This window comes from Monodon monoceros, unplaced genomic scaffold, assembly GCF_005190385.1.
Source record: "Monodon monoceros isolate NGI ecotype Baffin Bay Population unplaced genomic scaffold, NGI_Narwhal_1 Super_Scaffold_9, whole genome shotgun sequence".
NCBI lineage: Eukaryota > Metazoa > Chordata > Mammalia > Artiodactyla > Monodontidae > Monodon > Monodon monoceros.
Genome location: NW_021703786.1, coordinates 51,847,018 through 51,868,396, shown reverse-complemented (window position 1 = coordinate 51,868,396; position 21,379 = coordinate 51,847,018). Strand labels below are relative to the sequence as shown.

At 37.4% G+C, this 21,379-nt stretch overlaps 1 protein-coding gene across 2 annotated transcripts in view; it reads left to right on the top strand.

Moving 5' to 3' along the window:
• Window positions 1-4,726: 4,726 nt before the first annotated feature.
• The window catches only part of GOSR1 (golgi SNAP receptor complex member 1), a 46,453-nt gene continuing 29,800 nt past the window's right edge, over window positions 4,727-21,379 (top strand). Inside the window, exons 1-6 of one of the 2 annotated variants that reach the window (XM_029211835.1) lie at window positions 4,727-4,783; window positions 7,118-7,238; window positions 12,914-13,001; window positions 13,364-13,471; window positions 17,416-17,507; window positions 20,775-20,849. In XM_029211835.1, the coding sequence (XP_029067668.1) occupies window positions 4,753-4,783; window positions 7,118-7,238; window positions 12,914-13,001; window positions 13,364-13,471; window positions 17,416-17,507; window positions 20,775-20,849 (515 nt within the window). In that variant the 5' untranslated portion in view covers window positions 4,727-4,752. The remainder of the gene's footprint in view (window positions 4,784-7,117; window positions 7,239-12,913; window positions 13,002-13,363; window positions 13,472-17,415; window positions 17,508-20,774; window positions 20,850-21,379) is intronic. The other variant, XM_029211836.1, reaches the window with a different exon arrangement.

Here is a 21,379-nt window from a genome sequence, read left to right as displayed (position 1 = left end):
TATTTGGCATTGTGCCTGGAATCCTATTCTCTATTACTGTGTAAACAAATGTCAACGAGGCAAGCAAGAATTAGAGTAGAAAGTCATTCAGGTTTAGAGGCCAGCCTGGAAAAAGCTTGAAAGCAGAAGGGTGAGAAGCTTGATTAGATTGAAAAATGTGATCATTGGAAGTGGGAGTATATAGAGATGGATGCCTCAAATTCAGCTAAGACAGTTTATTGATTCAATTAGAAGCTGTATGAAGAGATTTTGATATAGTCAGAGCTGTAGGTGGAAAATAAAAGGAGGAGGAGGAGAAATTTAAGATAGAACATGTAGAAAGAGATTATGGATTAAATAGAAATTGTTTTAATATGGATTATATTCTGTGATTGTCATTGAGGTTGAGCCAAAGTGAAAGAATCACAGGGAAGGTCTAGATTGCTAGATCTGAACCACTAGTAATTTCGAGTATTTGCAGTTATTGCAATATTTATAAGTATTATCATCACTTCTTTTTGTATGATTCCTATTAGAGTTTCTCAAGATCAACCGACTTCTGACTTGATGTTTGAAAGATGGCAGGTGCCCAGAAAAATTGATCCTAAAGATAGTTAGGGAATGGGATAGATGGGGAGTGGGTATATTATGGTAATAGCTGAATTGGATGACTGCTAGATTTTAAAAATAATTTAGAAGATTTAGATTTCCCGAAAAGTTGCGAAGATAATATAGAATTGGCTGCTGGACTTTTATTTGGAGGGTGTGGGTGTTGGGAGGGCAGAAGAGAAAGGATTGTACAGTTTGCTATTCAGCGGGACTTGAACACATTTGAAAAGGAGTGAGCATAGGAGGGAACACGATGTCTAGAACCTAGTCAGGTATGTAGAGCCTGGGTAGTGCAGGTGTCAAGCCACGTGGGACTACTACTAGTTCAACTCAGATCTTCTCTAGCAGAAGGTATCTCCGTCCTAGATTTGGAGATCTCACTATTTTTCAAGAGCGATGACCAAACATGGAAAAAGATAACTAAGCATGTAGAGAAATAAGACACCACCAGTAAAAAAAAAGCAGAAAAAGCTCACCAGCTTCAGATGACGACATTATCAAACACTGTAAAGCAAGTAAACTTACTGTTTTCAAAGAAAGAAACCTGAGACTATCACAGGTAAAATAATAGAACTTCTAGAAATGAAAGTACAGAAACTAAAATGGATAGTTGGCAATGGCAGTTTGGACACAGAGAAACAGAAACTAGAAGGCAGATCTATAGATTCTCTCCTCTGCAGCTGAGACAAAATGGTAGAAAATAGGAAGGAGAGGGTAAAAATATGACGAATGCATGTTTGATCATTTGTTCTAGAGAGAAAGAGGAGAAAGAATGAAGCATAGGAAACTAAGAGACAATGATGGAGAATTTTCCAAAATTGATAAATGGTATCTGTAGATGAAACACCATCCAAGACAGACAAAGTAAACATCCACACTTAGACACATTGGTGAGACTTCTGAGCATCAAAGACAAAGAGAAAAAAATGTAAAGCAGAAAGAAAAAAAATTAACTTCAAAGAATTAGCAATTAGACTGAGATTAGAATCACTCCCCACAAAGGAAACCAGCACAGTGAAATTAAGCTTTGGAAGTGCCAGGGAAGACATTAACTTCCAACATAGAATTCTCTCTTGAACACATCTTTCAAGAATGAAGGTGAGGGCCTTCCCTAGCAGTCCAGTGGTTAGGGCTCCAGGCTTCCACTGCGGGGCACGGGTTCGATCCCTGGTCAGGGAACTAAGATCCCACGTGCCGCATGGTGCGGCCAAAAAATTTTAAAAAGAATGAAGGTAAACGTCCAGGTAGCTGAAAACATTGGTGGCAAACTAAGCTCCCCATCTCCCAATATTTCGTTGTAAAATAAGGCAAAAAACAAGAAGGAAAAAGTAAATCTATACAAAAACCTCAGTGTAACTTGAAGCCAGACAATTTTGAAACTTCAAACTAACTATAAAATGAGAAAAATCACCAAATCTCTGCATATACTTTCACATGCCTGCCCCAATCCCACCTCAGAGCAAGGCTTTGTGGAGAGAAGGCAGAGGGAGATGAACTTCAAGAAAGAGAGAAGAAGGATGCCAGCAAATGGGCCTAAAGTTAGTGTAAAACTACTGCCAAAAAGACTAAGTGCACCATAATTATGTCTGAATGCTCTAAAAATTATGTGCAAGCAGATCTGAGCACAAACCATAGAGAAAGGGCTTCAAAGTGAGCACAATTTAAAGGGGCTGGTGTAATCTAAGCGGGCAGTCTCTGAAATACAGAAAAAAAGTGAAAAAGGAGATGGACCTTTTGACAATTAGGTGATGAGAGAGAAAAGAAAAAGGAAAATTTACAGTCCTGCACGATAAATGAAAACTGCAAAATTGGAACACTTATGACCCCTCCCTATCACCAAAACAAACCAACAAAAACCCCACTAAAGCATGTGAACTTTGCTGTATGGACAGAAGAGATCTCAGCCATGAAGCATGGAAATATTAGTAACAGATATGATATTGATAAGGAAGAAACAAATTTGTCATTATTTGTAGATATGATTGTGCATGTGAAAAATACAAAAAATCTACAGATAAGTTAGAGATAATAACATAACTTAGCTTTACTTCCAGTTATGGGTGGATTAAAACAGAAAGACCCTCCCATCAAGAATAATTAGAAAAGCTTAGATTTTAAAACAACAACCAAAAAACCTGTCGAAGGATTGGAGAGCTACTAAAGTAACAAAGACTTAGGGGTCAAGATCCTAGCAAAGGGAATTCAGGGATGAAAATAATGAAGTTTTTACCTTAAGTTATTGGTTGATTCATAAGTGGTGACTAAGAGTTTAGAAATGCCTAGTAGCAGAGAGGCCAGGCAAGAGGCAGAGAACCATGCAGAAGCTTTAGGCAGTACCACAGGAAATATGAATTCAGCACCTATCAAGGCAGTGGGCACCGGTCAACTTTAAGTTAGGACACTTGAATGGCTACACATTAGAAGTAAGGGCTAGTCAGAAAGAGACCAATTTTTATGTAGAATCCCACTCAGGATTAGTCCCATCTCATACTGGAGTAAGCTGATCTGCCCCTACTTGAACTGCCTGCAAGAAGCAGCAAACTGTGTCTGGAGCAAGATACCATCTAGAGCCTCAAATGATTACTACAAATTTTAATTTATAAGATATAGCATCCAGTTAAAAGTTACTTTTATTGTCACATCTCAAATGATGAAAGATCAAGAAAAAAATAGAAACAGTCCCATGGGAGTTACAGATTTTTCAGTTATCAATCAGAAATTTTAAAACATGGCAAGGAATAAATTCAAGAAAGTATAAGACAAAATGAAGAATTTTTTTTTTGCAGTACGTGGGCCTCTCACTGTTGTTGGCCTCTCGCTTTGCGGAGCACAGGCTCCGGACGCGCAGGCTCAGCGGCCATGGCTCACGGGCCCAGCCGCTCCGTGGCATGTGGGATCCTCCCGGACCGGGGCACGAACCCGTGTCCCCTGCATCGGCAGGTGGACTCTCAACTACTGCGCCACCAGGGAAGCCCCCAAGGTGAAGAATTTTAGCAGATAATTAAAATCTATTAAAAATTAAACGGAGGCTTTCACTTCTCGACAAAATGGACTAGATGTATTTCTCTTCTATTCCTCCCACTAAGCACAGCAAAAAACCTCATGCATTATATATAAAACAAAGAAGACTCAGAAAGTTGGAGAGAAGGCGGCAGATCAGCTAGGAACCTCCAAGGGACCTCCAAGGGACCTCCAGCATCCAAGGAACGACACTGTGGTGAGTTCCTTGGTTTTCTTTTTGCCTCATATATCCCATAATAGATGTTGCCTCATATATCCCATAATGGACGCTGGAGAAGCTGGCCACCCAGAAGTGGCACACGGGCTTAGTTGCTCCGCGGCACGTAGGATCTTCCCAGGCCGGGGCTCGAACCCGTTTCCCCTGCGTTGGCCGGCAGATTCTTAACCACTGCGCCACCAGGGAAGCCCCAGGTGTGATTTTAAAACCTTTACAAGAGGTAAGATTTATGCATTTCACAAGAACTGGTAAAATGTGGACACGAGCAAACTGTGATAATTTATGTATCTATAAAGAGTGAGTTTGGACAGCTGATTTTAACAGGTTGAGGGGTCAGGATGAGGCACATGGAAGCAGTTAGCACACACTTTTTAGATTTGGCGGCTGGGAAGGAAAGAGGGCAGGGATTCTACCGTAGACAGAGGAAAAGGCGGCCAGTGGAGAAGAGCACATATATCAGAGATGTGGGATAATGGAACACAGGCAGAGGTAGCATGAAGAGGTTGGTCTTGGGAAGAAAAGAGCCTCTGGCTTGGAGAAGAGAAAGAGGCTGGCTGAAGATGCACATTTGAGAGAAGGTGAAGGAAACAGGTAGTTGCGTCTAAGGATAACTTTCTTCTCACCCTGGGAGGTCCCTGTTGGAGAGGGGATAAGCCCAGCTGAGGGCGATGATGTAGGTTTAGGGCGTGGAGAGCGGATACCAACACCAGAAAGGCAGATGTTCAGGGAGTGTCAGGTGCTAAACCTGAAGTTGTCAGTCTCGCTGCTCAAAAGGTGTAAAATGATGAATTGACCGCCAGGTGGCGCTGTCTGTGGAAGCTCACGTATCCCATCGGCCCTGGCGCCAAGCGGAAGAAGGCGTGGAAATGACTCTCTGGCTCGCAGCGCCTCTACTCTCCTATCCCGACTGACGTTGGACAACAAAGATGGCGGCAGGAACCAGCAATTACTGGGAAGGTAAGGGGAGACTTCCGTGTGCGTCTCGCCGAGGGGCAGAAGAGCTGAGCGACGACGGGTCTTGGCGGAGGCAGTAGGGGGAAGAGCCTGTGTTCCGGAGCGGCTGAGTTGACGGGCAGGGCTGGGCTAGTTCGAGCCGCTGGGCCTGGGGGCTGTAGAGACCGTGCGGTCTGGGGAGGGGACTGACCTGAGCGGCAGCGGGACCTCGGGCAGGGGTTGGGCAGAGAGGGCTGAGCCGGGACCGAGAGGAAGAGGGTTTGAGTCGCCGGAGGAGAGCTGGGTTGAGGGGGGAGCGGAACTCGGACGAAGGGGGTTGGGTGTGAACTCTGGGAGGAAACGAGTGTTGAGCGAGAATATGCCGAGTCCAGGAGACTGGAGGTGTCAGCGCCTTAGAGTTGAGGTAACTGTTCGGCAGTTGAGTAGGAAAAGAGGAAGGAGAAACTTGTCAGTCCGGTCCATCGAGGGAAGTTGTGTGAGCGGAATGTCTCCCTCCTGTTGGGTCCTCTTGGCACCTTCAGGCTGGGACTTCGAGGACTGGGTGTGGAGTCGCGTTTGAAGGCAGAGGAAATAACTTTACCCTCTGCTCTGGAAATCGGTTTTGTTAAAAAGAGAAAGTTGAGAGAACCAGTGTGAGTTGTAATTATTGCATTTGCTTTACCTCTTCTACCAAAAAAAAAATTGTGACTTGACAAGCAAGTTTATTTAATCTGAAAATATGGTTTGATAAAATGGGCTCATGTAAAACTCATTCCTGGACCATGATGATAAGCAGAGATCAGAGAAGGCTGACCTTTTTCTTTCAGTTGTCTCTTTGCTTCACTGCAAAATAGAAACCACTCTCCGAATCCCTTTTCCCTTTTAACCTATTTCCTCTTGCTACCCACCGAAGCCTCTGGAACCCACCACAAATAGCAGTATTGTCACTACCAGCCACTTGGTCTAAAATACTTAATTCTAAGGTCATCCATACTTGCTTGTCATACTTTCAAAATGCTTTTACTTGATGTTTTCTACTATAGAAGACAGTTACTAATTACAGAGAAGCATGCTGATAGTTTAAAACATGTATTAAAACGGTTATTTGAAATGTGTGTGCTAGCTAGAAAATATTTTAAAATTATGTAGAAGTGGCTGTTGGTATCTTGAACATTAGTCATTAGGCTATACTTTCTTGAAGCGCCATGCTCTAATAATTATAGCGGCTTATTATTGACAGCCTACTCTGTGCCAGGGGCCTTAAACACATGATTAGTAATGCATAGGAAAACCCTGAAGCTAGGGGTTTAAAAAACAAAAAGCAGAGATTCATAGGTTAAGTAGATTGTGAATAAATCAGAGCCAGTTCTCAGAACTTCAGAACTTTAGGCTGAGCTGAGATTCTAACTGAGGTTTGGTCTCTGAGAAAATGTGCTCCCCTGTATTACCTGCATGCTGCTTCCTACTTCTGGTTGCTGATAAGTATATTGAAATAATGTTTCATATTTTTATTCCTGAAAGATGAGATCTTTATACTATGCCTTCTGTATTTCAGCCCTTTTATTTTGACCTCTACTTCACCATTAATGAGAGTATTCACATCTAGATATGGGCTTCCTCTCACTCAACCACCTTAGATGCCAAACCATTATACCAATTTCTCTGCGTGCTTGTTTGCTTCTGTTCTTTAAAAACTTACACTCTTATTTCTGTTTTACTTATATTTGACCTTGTCGGTAGCACATCGTTTACTGTCAAACTCATCCTCTCCAAATATCTTTCAGTAAGCTTATTGAAAGACAGTTTTTTAAATCTTTGTCAGTGATTTTTTTCTTTACACTCAAGCACTTACTGTACTGTTAAGAATTTCATAAGCTTAATAAAGCTTTGGAACATAAAGAGATAGGAAAATCCTTGTCAAAAACAGTGATGGTTTCTTTCTTATAAAGTTAGCTGGTAAATTGATATAATGCTTGTCATAAACCATACTCGGTTCCTTTGTGGTTTGTATTCTCTTCTGTTTTCCCCTGAATTAAAATTAAAAATTTTAACTATTGCTATATAAGTAATTTCAGGGATGTTAGAACAGCATTTGTTGTCTAGCTGTCTTTGGGATAAAGCTGAAAATTTGCATTTCCCACTGTTTCTCCCCTTTTTGCCTCATCTGAAGTTTAAATAAGTGACAATTTGCTTTCCTGGGTAGGTGTTTGGTTTGCTTCTTTTAATACTTTTCTTTAAGGGAGACTCTAGATATATGATCATTTTCATAGTTTGTTTTCTTCAGAAAAGTTTTGTGATTTTTATATCTACTGATGGATTTTTTGTGTCTAATTATTTGCTTTTGTAATTTTGTTAAAGATCTCAGGAAACAGGCGCGACAGCTGGAAAATGAGCTTGACCTGAAACTAGTTTCCTTCAGTAAACTATGTACAAGTTACAGTCACAGCAGTGCCCGAGATGGAAGACGCGACAGGTATAGGTACTACCAGATTCTCTTTATTATGCCTTGAACTATATAATGTTTTTGAAGCATAAAAAAAATAAAGTAAAATATATAACTCTGTAACTTGGTCTATTGGTAAATTTTTGGTATTTTATTTTTTGTTTTTGCCTTGTTTTTTTAGTGACTTATAAAAATTCTTAAGTCTTGAGACGAACATTTATTTGGGATCCTTAGGCAAAGACTGTGTTGTTGTCAGGAGGAAAATGCTAAGGCTTAAGAGTGAGTTTGCATCAGAACTAAGCCAGTATAAGGAAATGTTGCTTTGCCCACATTGTATTTCTTATATTTTCTGATTGCTAAATGGATCTGAGAGACTACTCAAATGCACAGTATACCTACTGCTATTCTGGTGTTTTAGAGTTAATCTAATGCAGTGTGTATCCTCACTGTTAATGATCGAAGCTCTTTTAAATTTTGGTTCTTTTTTGAGAAACTGGTATACTACTATTTTGAACATATTTAAATGTATTCTTATCTTTGAAACTCACTTTAGGCCATCCACTTTGTTTTGAAAAATATTAGGAAATATTTAAGACACTTAGGAAGATATAAAGAATAATATAATGGATCCCCATGTGCCTATCTCCCACTTTAAGAAATAATCATTACCAATTCAGTTGGGGCCCCTGATGGCATCCCATTTTCTCCCTCCGGGTAATCTCCATATATTTTTACTACATATATATTTGTGTTCCTGAACAATTCATAATAGTTATTTTGCAACTTGCTTTTTTGTGTAACATTATTTTTGAGATTAAGCTCTGGATACATTTAACTCTAGTATATTCATTTGCTGCATATAGTATTACATTGTATGCTTGTATCAGTTTATTCTGTAGATGAGTGTTGTTTCTAATTTTTGCTTATTTTAATAATTTTAAACACAAGAGTGTTCATCATGCCTCAGGTCCTGTTTTTAAGAGCGTTATATAAAGGCTGCTGGGAACATTTTTACTTATTTTACATACCTTTTTGAGGATTGGTGGTAGGTGGTATATTTTTTCAGCTAGTAATAATAAAAACTGAGCTTGGATTTGAAACCAGATCTTTCTATATCCTGAGCCCATGCTCCAAACCTTTCTGTGTACATTCCAACAAAAGTCTTATTTCAGTACTATAGCCAGTGTTGCGTCTTTTTACAAGGTCACATGATTAAAGAATTAAAGATAGCAGGGCCAACATATTGACTTTAGGAGCTAAAAGTAAGCTATTGGCATGTCACATAGCTTTGATTGCAATGCATTGCTTTCGGCTTGCCTTTATTTAACAGGTAAAGAGAATGAGGAATATTCTTTTCTATGAGTAAACTTATTTTATCACTAGAAAGCATTTTTCCTGAATTTAAGTCTCCCATTTGACTATGCCAGTGAGTATACAATTTTAAAACTCCAAACTGTTAAGAGATACGACTACATGATGCTTTTCCTGTGTTCTCTGTGTATCACGATCTTAATTCAGACGCACCTTGTTTTATTGTGCTTTGTTCTATGTGCTTCACAGATAATGCATTTTTTTTACAAATTGAAGGTTTCAGCCCTGTGTTTAGAAGTCTGTTGGTGCCATTTTTCCAAAAGCATTTGCTCACTTCGTGTATCTGTGTCACATTTGGTAATTCTCGCAACATTTCAAACTTTTTCATTATTAGGATATATTTCTTCTGGTGATCTGTGATCAATGACCTTTGATGTTACTTTGTAATTGTTTTGGGGCACCACAAACTGCACCCCTATAAAGATGACAAAGTTAATTGATAAATGTTATGTGTGTTCTGATTCCTCCGTGGACAGGTCCTTCCCCCATCTCTTTCCCTCTCCTCAGGCCTCCCTATTTCCTGGGACACAACAGTATTGAAATTAGACCAATTAATAACTACAGTGACCTCTAAGTGTTGAAGTGAAAGGAAGAGTTGCACGTCTCTCACTTTAAATTAAAAGCTGGAAATGATTAAGCTTGGTAAGAAAGGCATATTGAAAGTCGAGATCAGTTGAAAGCTAGGCCTGTTGTGCTAAACAACCGAGTTCTGAATGCAAAGGAAAAGTTTTTGAAAGAAATTAAAAAGTGCTACTCCAGTGAACACACGAATGATAAAGAGAGTGAAAAGCCTTATTGCTGATATGGAGAAAGTTTGAGTGGTCTGAATAAAAGGTCAAATCAGCCACAACATTCCCTTAAGCCAGGGCCTAATCCAGAGCAAGGCCCTAACTCTTCAATTCTGTGAAGGCTGAGAGAGGTGAGGAAGCTGCAGAAGAAAAGCGTGAAGTTAGTTGAGGTTGATCCAAGAGATTTACGGAAAGAAGCCGTCTCCATAGCATAAACGAGCAAGGTGAAGCAGCAAGTGCTGATGCAGAAGCTGCAGCAAGTAATCCAGGAGATGCAGCTAAGGTGATTAATGAAGGTGGCTACACCAGATAGCACATTTTCGGTGTAGACAGAACAGCCCTTTATTGGAAGAAGATGCCATGTAGGACTTTCATAGTTAGAAGTTGATGCCTCAAAGCTTCAAAGGACAGGCTGACTCTCTTGTTAGGGGCTAATGCAGCTGGTGACTTTAAGTTGAAGCCAGTGCTCATTTACCATTCCAAAAATCCTAGGGCCCTTAAGAATTATGCTAAATCTACTCTGCCTGTGTTCTATAAATGGAACAACAAAGCCTGGATGTCAGCACATCTGTTTACAACATGGTTTACTGAATATTTTCAGCCCATTGATGAGACCTACTCTCAGGAAAAAAGATTCCTTTCAAAGTATGACTGCACATTGACAATGTACCCAAGAGCTCTGATGGAGATGTACAATGAGATTAATGTTATTTTCATGACTGCTAACACAATGTCCATTCTGTAGCCCATGGATCAAGGAGTAATTTCAACTTTCAAGTCTTATTATTTCAGAAATTCATTTCTATGGCTTCCGTAGATAGTAATTCTTCTGATGGATCTGGGCAAAGTCAGTTGAAAACCTTCTGGAAAGGATTCACCATTCTAGATGCCATTAAGAACGTTCATGATTCATGGGACGAGGTCAAAATAACTACATTAACAGGAATTTGGAAGAAGTTGATTCCAAACGTCATGGGTGACTTTGAGGGGTTCAAGACTTAAGTGGAGGAAATAACTACAAATGTGGTGGAAATAGCAAGAAAACTAGAATTAGAAGTGAAGCCTGAAGATGTGACTGAATTGCTGCAGTCTCATGATAAAACTTGCACAGATGAGGAGTTGTTTCCTGTAGATATATAAATTTCTTAAAGGTGAATGGTTTCTTGAGATGGAATCTACTTCCGGTGAAGATGCTATGAAGATCGTTGAAATGACAGCAAAGGATTTAGAATATTACATTAACTTAGTTGATAAAGCAGCAGCAGGGTTTGAGAGGATTGACTCCAATTTTGAAAGAAGTTCTACTGTGGGTAAAATGCTATCAAGTAGCATTGCCTGCCACAGAGAAATCGTTCACAAAAGGAAGAGTCCATCAATTCAGCAACTTCAGTATTGTCTTGTTTTTTAAAATTGCCCCAGCCGCCCCAGCCTTTAGGACCCGAATCAGTCAGCAGCCATCAACATCAGGGCAGGACTCTCCACCAGCAAAAAGATTACTCACTGAAGGCTCAGATGATGGTTAGCATTTTTTAGCTATAAAGTATTTTTAAATTAAGATATGTACATTGGTTTTTTAGAATAATACTATTGCAGACTTAATAGATTACAGTAAATTGTAAACGTAACTTTTATATGCACTGGGAAGCCAAAAAATTAGTGTGACTCACTTTATCAAGATACTTGCTTTATTGTGGTGGTCTGGAACTAAACCCACAATATCTCTAAGGTATGCCTGTACTTTTATGACTCCTTTAAAAGGGAAACTATTCAAGAACATTCCCTCAGAAATTCTACAACAAATTGGAAATTAGTTTGTGGAATTACTTCAGCCTCACTGTCCCTTTTAATGAGAAACCTAGAGCCATGAGGACCAAGATCCGATGTGCATTCTAAAGTTTTGTTTGTTGCCCAGGTTGAAAGCACATCATAATGAATAAACTCAGTGACGACCAGAAGTTTCTTTCAGGAGTAATTTTTTTACTTTTTGTATTTTGAGAACTTTATGGTCTTATGAATCACCATGTACTTATAAAATGAATTAAATTTAACTGAATCTTAGTATTGTGGAGAGTATGTTTTTGACCTTTTCCCCGGACTCATACCTCCCTGAGAATGGTGAGTGTAGAGATTGCCTCCTCGTCCATTCAACAAGTATCTAAAGAGCATCTACTGTGTGCCAAGCACTATTCTCAGTGATAGGCATATATCTGTGAGCAAGACATAGGCAGTTTTCCTCCTGACGGAGCTTATGTTATTGGCCCATTGTTCTTTTTCTTATTTCTGGTAGGGGAGGATCTGTATTAGTAGTATATAGAGCATTTCACATGGGCATGTTCTGAGATAAGCAGAGAACCTTGGGTTGGCTCTGACACATGATCAAGAATGAGATGTTTTAAGGCAAATAAATTAAAATTTTTAAAGAAATAAAAATTTGGACCTAGTTAAACAACCTAAAATAAAAATCCTCCTTATTGGCTATTTCACTGCTTGTTACTATTGCTGTAGATGTGTATGTGGAAAAGGGAAAGAGCTAAGGTAAATTTACCATTAAACTGGTTATTTAATCTTTTCATTTACTGCACCCAAGCAACTGTCACAGGGCAAGAAAAAGTCTTCAGTAAGGTTGGAGAGCATAGTCGTTTCCTGGTATTTATCTGTGTTCAGTATAACTAAGATCAGTATTGAGCTGCAGCTGCTCATATGATAGTATATACCACTTGGGACCTAATGAAGGTTAATGGTTTTTCAGAAGAGACAAATGAAACTTTCAAGACATGTGGTTTTAGAATTTGAATTTGTCAAACATAGTTTCACTTGTAAAAAGTTAGGATTGACTATTAAGATTTCAGAAGACAGTTAAATACATTTTTGCAAAGCAAAACAGAAACAATTATGTAATATAAGTGGAAATGTAAAGGATTGGTATTAAAACTTCCCTGCTGGATGTGGCTATCTGTATTAGACTTAAAGCCAGTTCCTGATTATTTAATAACTATTTATCCAATCTGTGGATTGTTTAAATCTCAATTTTATTTCTTCTTGGAAAGAGTCATAGAAGGAAAACAGAACTTAAATTAAGGTCTCAGGAACCATAATTGAGGTAAAAATTTTAAAGGTTATTCCTCACAGAGCTAACATAATTTGTAATACATTTTATGGCTCTTCTTAGATGCTGTACTACATAGGTCTGCAATTTTATTTCACATAATTTGTTCCTTTAGATACAGCATTTAATTGGGCACTGCCATAGTTTAAGTTACTTTCATTTGGGAAACAGTAAACAAGCATTTAGAATTTCTTTGCATTATTAAGATTGGATGTATTAAAGCTTGGGACAGTCTTACATTCAATTATATTTTATACTGAATTTAATATTTAGGATGTGTGATCTTTATAAAAAAACTTCTATAAAATTATAACTTCTTATGAAACAAAAAGAATGTCTCTGGGGTTCCACTTGACCTCTTTAAGAATAATTACCTTATTATTTTAAGTATATTTTAAAGGATTAGGTTTAAGTAATGGATACTCTTTATTTGAACTTCTCTTCAGCTCTGACACAACACCCCTTTTAAATGGATCAAGCCAAGACAGAATGTTTGAAACTATGGCGATTGAGATTGAACAGCTTTTGGCAAGGGTAAGTACCTTCTGTTAAATGGCTGTTTTGCTAATAACTGTGTACCTGTTAGATATGGTACTAGATTATATTAATGCAGACATATTTATTGAAATCACCCTTTCATTCAAGGTGTATGCCTCCCCAGGCCACTTGAATTTTGATGACAGCCATTCCCAGGTCCTATGGATGTTATTTTAGCCTTTATGGATTATTTTTGGGAAATACTGAATCCTTGCCTGCTGTCTTCTTGGTTTTGTTTTTTGCTGTTAGCCAGAAAGGCATATAGGCATATAATTTACTTTTATCTCTTTACAGTGCTTTCTAAAATATTTTTATTGGTTTTCTTTTTCTTTCTTTTTTTTTTTTTTTTTCTGTTTTAGCTTACAGGAGTAAATGATAAAATGGCAGAATATACCAACAGTGCCGGTGTCCCCTCCTTGAATGCAGCATTGATGCATACATTACAGCGACATAGAGACATATTGCAGGTAGTACATTGGGCTTGAGATTTTTATGTTATTATAGGAAGTTTTAGGGGTTTTTTTTACTCTATGAATAGAATGTGTTCACATGTACGTAGGGGAACAAAGGGAAAAATCTTGTAAGAGGATAAATGCCATGCTATAGAAGTTTGTCCTGTTTTACTTTTTTTTTCTTGATATTATAAAATTCTGAAAATGGTTAGCAGCTCTTGCTTTTGCCTGGTAAAATTGAATAATATTCATCAGTAGGTAAGTATACTTCTACTGTGGAAGATCTTGCTAGCTAGCTGAAATAGTGAAATAGCCAGTGGTCACGCATAAGCCGTCATATGGTGGTTTAGAGTATACTTTCATCAAGCTTTGAAGATAACATGGAAGAGAAGTAATTTGCTATATTTAGTGTATTGTTTGAGAAAAATATTAAAAGTATACCAATAAAATGAAAAAACTTTTAAAGATTTACATGGGAGGTGTTAAAAATATAGTGGTACAAATAGGAAGGCAAATTTTTTTTTTTTGGCTGCGTTGGGTCTTCGTTGCTGTGCACGGGCTTTCTCTAGTTGCGGCGAGCAGGGGCTACTCTTCGTTGCAGTGCGTGGGCTTCTCATCGCAGTGGCTTCTCTTGTTGCGGAACACAGGCTCTAGGCACACGGGCTTCAGTAGTTGTGGCACATAGGCTCAGTAGTTGTGGCTCGCGGGCTCTACAGTGCAGCCTCAGTAGCTGTGGTTAGTTGTTCCGCGGCATGTGGGATTTTCCTGGACCAGGGCTCAAACCTGTGTCCCCTGCATTGGCAGGTGGATTCTTAACTACTGCGCCAACAGGGAAGTCCCCAAATTTTTTAATATTGAAAAAAATTCAACCATTTCTAATTTTTAAAACTTGTTAAAAATAGGACTAGAAGGATACTTTATTTACCTAATGCAAAAATGTGTACATCAGATTAAAATCTGTCATAATGCTTAATAATAAAGCACTAAAAGCTTTCCCACTGGAAAAAAGAAAACAAGACAAGGAGGGACTTCCCTGGTGGCTCAGTGGTTAAGGATCCGTGTGCCAATGCAGGGTACATGGGTTCAATCCCTGGTCCAGGAAGATCCTGCATGCTGTGGAGCAACTAAGCCCATGTGCCACAACTACTGAGCCTGTGCTCTAGAGTCCGCGAGCCACAACTACTGAGCCTGCATGCCACAACTACTGGAGCCTGCATGCCACAACTACTGAAGCCCGTGTGCCTAGAGCCTGTGCTCTGCAACAAGAGAAGCCACTGCAATGAGAAGCCTGCACACTGCAACGAAGAGTAGCCCCTGCTCGCGGCAACTGGAGAAAGCCCATGTGCAGCGACAAAGACCCAACACAGCCAAAAGTAAATAAATAAATATATTTGAAAAAAAAAAAAGGCAAGACAGGAATACCCACAGTCCCCATAGATGTTTAACATTGTTTAGAAGTTCTTGGTTGTTCAGTTACACAATAAAAAGAACAAGATATAAATACTGAAAAGGGAGACAAAATCTGTATTCTGTGGTAATGATAAGATTATATAGCTAATACAAACCAAGAAAACTAACTAAAAAAAAAATTGGAAACATTCAGTAAGTTGATGACTTATAAAATTAATATATAAAAGCAAGTAGTTTTCCTACACACAAACAGTAATCTGTTAGAAAGTACAATGGAAGAAACTATAAAAATTTTATGTATAATTTAATAAGAATGTATAGGATTTATATGTATAAAACTCTACTGAGGAACATAAAAGAAGGTTTACTCTGTTTATTTATTTATTTATTGCGGTACGCAGGCCTCTCACTGTTGTGGCCTCTCCCGTTGCGGAGCACAGGCTCCGGACGCGCAGGCTCAGCAGCCATGGCTCACGGGCCTAGCTGCTCCGTGGCGTGTGGGATCTTCCCAGACCGGGGCACGAACCCATGTCCCCTGCTTCGGCAGGCAGACTGCGAACCACTGTGCCACCAGGGAAGCCCTTACTCTGCTTTTGGATGGGATGATTTCTCTTTAAATCAGCCTATATATTGAATCTTATCCCAGTGGAAATAGCAGGGGTTTTTGTTTGTTTCATTTTTTTAAAAACAGCAGAATGACTCCAAAGTTTATTTGGAATTATAGTCATATAAGAATAACCAAGAAAAAAACCCATGTGAAAATGAAGATAAGTAGTAAAGGATGCCTAATTCTGCCACCTGTTAAAACCTGTTAAAAAGCTAGAATAATTAAAACAGTTTGATTCTGGAGAAAAAGTAGACGGATAAAGTAGAGTTCATATATAGACTCAAACATGCATGAAAATTTACTTTCTGATAAAGGTGCTATTTTGAATCAATGGAAAAAAGAGGGATTATAAAATAAATAAAGCTGTAACACTTTGCTAATTATTTGAGGGGAAAAACCCCTCAATTTCTATCTCATTCCTCCTATCCAGAGTAAATTCCAAATGGATCAAAGATTTATATGTAGAAAAAGAAACAATAAAATTTCAGAGTAAAGCATGGGTGAAATTGTACATTTTGGGGTAGTAAAGGACTTCCCTAAGCAAGACCTGATACCAGAAACTATAATAAATGACTAGTTTGCTTAATATACAGAGATAATAGAAATAAGAAAAAAGCAACCCAGTAGAAAAATGGGCAAAGGATATGAACTTGTTTACAGAAAATGAGTGGCCAAGATCATAAAAATATGGTCAGCCACATTCCCAAATGAAAAAATACAAATCAAAATGAGATATGGAAAAAAAAATGAGATATGATTTTTCACCTGTCAAGTTAGCAAATATTGAAGCATTTGTAACCCATTGTTGGCAAGAGTGTAGAAAAATGGGCACTCATCCATTTGCTGGGCATGTAAGTTGGTGTAGTCTTTCTAGAAGGTATTTTAACACTATCAAATTCATGTAAGATTCTTTGACCCAGTTATTCTGCTAGGCATTTACCCTTTAAATACATTTAGTTCAATAAAATATATACACAAGAATGTTTATTGAAGCATTTTTTTAACAGCAAAAAAAAGGCAACTAAAATGTTTATCAGTAGAAAATTTATTAAATTACTATAGTCATAATTTAAAAATTAACTATTAAATATTAAAAAGAGCGTAGATTTCAATTTGCTGATATGGAAGGATTACTTCATACTTTATGAACTACAAAAAATAAGGTTGCAGCAGAATATAGTATGATTTCTTTATCATAAATGAAAGAAATAATAAACTCATGTATGCAAAAACATATTTCCTGAAAGAAAGTGATCATAATATTAAGAACTGTGGAGCAAGATGGTTTTTACTTCTGTTCTTTTTGGTGCTCTTTTAGTTCATGGTACCCCATGTTCATGTATTATTTTTGTTTTTAAAGGGCTCTCTGGGAGGTGGCATTATGTTTTTTATCTTTTTTATATACTGATCTGAATTTTTAAAAGTAATGAATACCCCTTAGCAACTTAAAAATATGGTAGAAAAAGAAAGGAAAATATTTTAAATTATTTCATTCTTTACAACTCTCTTCTGTTCTTCTTTTGATTAGTTTAGGAATTAAATTTCTGCAGGAGTTCCAGAAAGGTGAAATTTGAAAATAAGCCCCATTGGGTACACTGATGAGTAGAAGGAGCCTCTTAAGTTTTATCCTAGGCTATTTGAAGTCATGTTATCTGAGAATTATTTTTTCTTTACAATTCTGTCCCATAAGACAAGGTACTAGGGGATACAAAGGATAGTGATTTAGTGGCACTGTTACCCTACCTCCAAATTGTTTTCATTTGAAAGAAGTTGGTCACTCTTCAGGAAAGTGATTATAATGTTATTTTTACCTCTTGGCAATTTGATTTCTTAAATAGCAGTTTTCTGGGCAGAAATTTGTAATATAACAATACATAACTGGCTCAATAAGATGAAAATTTATAGTTAGCTAGTGTTGATTCTAGATGTTGATTGATTGCAGGATTATACACATGAATTCCATAAAACCAAAGCAAACTTTGTGGCAATACGGGAAAGGGAGAATCTCATGGGATCAGTACGAAAGGATATTGAGTAAGTTACCTTTTATATTTTTTTGTAGGATGTTTATTCAGAATCAGATTTAGAGTATATCCATGATTAACAGCAAATTGAGTGGCAGAACCATGGTTTAGATTTCAAGGTTTCTAATTCCCATTTCACTGTTCTTTAAACATTGCTGCTCCAGCATAGTCCTAATCTACTTTGCTGTCTTATCTCCAGTTTCCCCTAGTTTTATCATTGGCTCCTGCCAACCTTGACTTTCCTGTCTTAATTCAAAGTCCAGTTTAGATGATGTCTTCGTGAGTTCTTCTCTGATCTCCTACCACCCACCTTAAGCATTATAATGTTACCAATAAATGAAGCTGTCCGTGTTTCCCTTCCTGATTACCGGCTATCCCCCTACCCTCTCCCTTGCCCCAACAATTACATATCAATACTTAGGTAGCTATCAAAGTAGCCTTTACTTCCCTGGAATCTGAAATCTGTTTTTTCCAGATTTTATACAGACTCATAACTTTAGTCAAATTATTTAAAGACTCCCAACATTTTTATGCTGCTCTTAAGCCATAATTTTAAAAATGTATTCTTTTCTTCCATTCCTTTACCTCACCTTTAATAATATATTCTAGCACTTTATACACATTTTCAAAATGTTTTCCACAGCTGTACATGACTGACAGGGTTAAATCCATTGGGCATCTAATTAAAGCGGCAGACTTTCCACTTTTGGACCATCTGTTGATGCCTATCATTGTCTCACTTGTGATAAGCTTAAGTTTCATAAGTATGATACTTATGTTTCATGAACTATGATGTGTACTACCATATCATGAACTGATATATATCATGTGTACTCTGATAAACATTTTCTTAGAGTTCCTTTATTTTGTTGTAACAGTAAGACAGTTTTGCAGGAGAGATCATTTGATATTCATCCCATGCAAAATTTTTGTCCAAAACTCTAAACCAGGATTATCCAGTCACCAGTTGTGTTTCTACCTCCAGAAATTATCTTGGAAAATTAATTTTTATTGTTTGTCTGTGTTTTATCTATGTTTCTTATATTTAGTCATATGTACTTTGTATAACATATAGGAGTGAAAAAAATGAAACATTTTTGCCATATTAGGAATTTTGGAATATTTTTAGTTCTCTGGCACATATATAAGTCTTGTGTCTGTTTTCTATATAGTCTATTTACATAGGTATTTTAAAGAATGCGTTGAGAATCAGTGTAGCGGACAGCCTTTGATGTGTAGGCTTTTAACTACCATGCAATTTGTGGGAATTGTTAGACTACATTCCAATGTAATAACTTGTTTTCTAAAAGATGATCATAAAAGAAACATGTTCATCCATTTACTAAACTATTTCCTGATTACCAACCATGAGTAAGATAATATGTCAGTCACAGTAGAAGGTAGAAATGAAAAGATCAGCATGGCCCTCTAGATGCTAGGGGGAGTAAGGCACATACTCAAATTAATGTAATACATGGCAGAATATGATTAGTGAAATGAGATACAGTAGTAATAACTGACATTTAAGAATTTTTTCTGCAGGTACACACTGCTTTTTCATATATTCTCTCTTTTTTGGCCTCATATAATCTTTTGGTATAGATATAAATTATTAGTCCCATTTTATAAAACTAGGTATTAAGAGTTATCTAAGGTTAACTGGCTAGTCATCAGTCTTCCAAGTCCAGTGTGTTCTTGGTTATATCATGCTGCTTTTCCTGGTGTTTTCTTTCCCACTGCACTTTGCACATCAGCCCTACTCTCAGCTAGTGGTTCAGTTTTAGCAGCATGACCCTCTTTTGTCTTACTGCGGTGTATGTGCAGTTACTTAAATTTTTTATTTTGTTCTTGATACTTTGTAAGTAAGGAACTGAAATGTGTAAGTGTTGATAGTAATGATACAAAGCATTTTCTAGTGAATTGTAATGAACTTAAGACCAGGATAGAAATCCTTAAGTATGTCACAACTGGCAGATCTTTAGCTTCCTTTTTGTGTTCCTTAGGCTTCAGTTGATGGACTGCGTGTATCCTTGTGAAGGGAAACATTCCATTTCAGTAGCTTCCCCACCCCATGTGCTGTGTAGTAATCCATCCAAAGTAGTATTCCCGGACTTCCCTGGTGGTGCAGTGGTTAAGAATCTGCCTGCCGATGCAGGGGACACGGGTTCGAGCCCTGGTCCGGGAAGATCCCACATGCAGCGGAGCAGCCAAGCCCAAGAGCCACAACTACTGAAGCCCGTGCATCTAGAGCCCGAGCACCGCAACGAAGAGTAGCCTCCACTCACTGCAGCTAGAGAAAGCCCGTGCGCAGCAATGAAGACCCAATGCAGACAAAAATCAAAAAAACAAAAACAAAAAAAACCCCAACAAAGTATTATTCCCACTTGGGGAAAATAAAGATATAGGAGATAATAGACAAAGGAAAAGTAATGGCTTTAAAGGCCTCTGCTTTCCTCATCTTTTACAGTATCCTCCCAAACCTTACTCTTCAAGATGGACAATGCAAAGTTTTCTGAAGACACTCTGTTCTTCCACACCTCATGATGCTGCACACACTCTCCTTCCTTCCTGGAATAATCTTCCACTTTTTATAACTAAATTATCACTCGTTCTACAGGGTACCCTTTAAGGATTTTCTCTCTTTAAGAATGTTTCTGTATTTCTCATAGTCTCTCTAATCTACTTCCTGCCCTATAGAAATGACCACTCTCTTCTTTTGTATATAACTATTATCATAATAGTTCCTATTACACTGAATTACAATTATATAATTTATGTACCTCTCTAAACTCTCTATGACCAACTTGGGGCTAGGTAGCATGTTTTACTATTATAATGTCTGGTACCTCGCAAATGTTGAATAAATATTTGCTGAGTTAATGAGTAAACAAATGAATGTATATTCTCTTTTCATGTACTTTTAGTGAGTTGGAATTTTTGGCAACTGATACAAAATAAACACTTTTAGAAGAGTTATTAATAAATGTATATAAAATCAAAAAAAGGAAAAAGTAAGATTTTTGTTTAAGAATGTTGGATTATTTTGGTGAAAAATAATAAACTCTTAGGCCTAAGTTAGAGAGCCATTCATATTTACCTATTTATGATAGATGCTATTTTTAGAAGGAAATGAAAAGTATTATACATTTTAATTGTTTATTCAAAACTATGGAGAGGCTCAGTTTGTCCACTTTGGATATTACTTGAGTCAATCATTTAATCCTTTTTTATAACATGTACCAAAAATGTTCTTAAGTTTTCTTTATTTTTGTTCTAGGTCATATAAAAGTGGGTCTGGAGTAAACAACAGAAGAACTGAACTATTTTTGAAAGAACATGACCACCTTCGAAAGTAGGTATTATTGAAAAAATGCATACTATATAGTACCTACTTATTTATTTACATATATAGCAAACATTTTATGGTGTTTATTATAGTAAGTGCTTTATCAGTGCTAATTCATTTAATTCTTCTAATGATCCTATTGGGTAGAAATAGAATTGCAACTGTTCTGACCATAATTAGGAACAATGTGATGCTATCAGATATACAAAATATGCATTCATTACTTGTTACCTGTAATATGTCTTTTATTGCCTTAATGTTTGTTTTCTTTAGTGAGTCTATTGCTGTAATACTTTGTCCACTACTATAGATTACTGGTAATAATAATAGTAATAATATTGATACTGACTTATGTTTGAATGGCCTGATACCACTTATATATGTCAAGAAGCTTTACAAAGGGTAATTGGCCATACATCAAATTCAAAGAAAATATCTTATCTCCCAAGAACCCAGAAGAAAATACCTAAAAACTTTGATGAACGAGATACACACACACACACACACACACACACACACACACACACACACACACA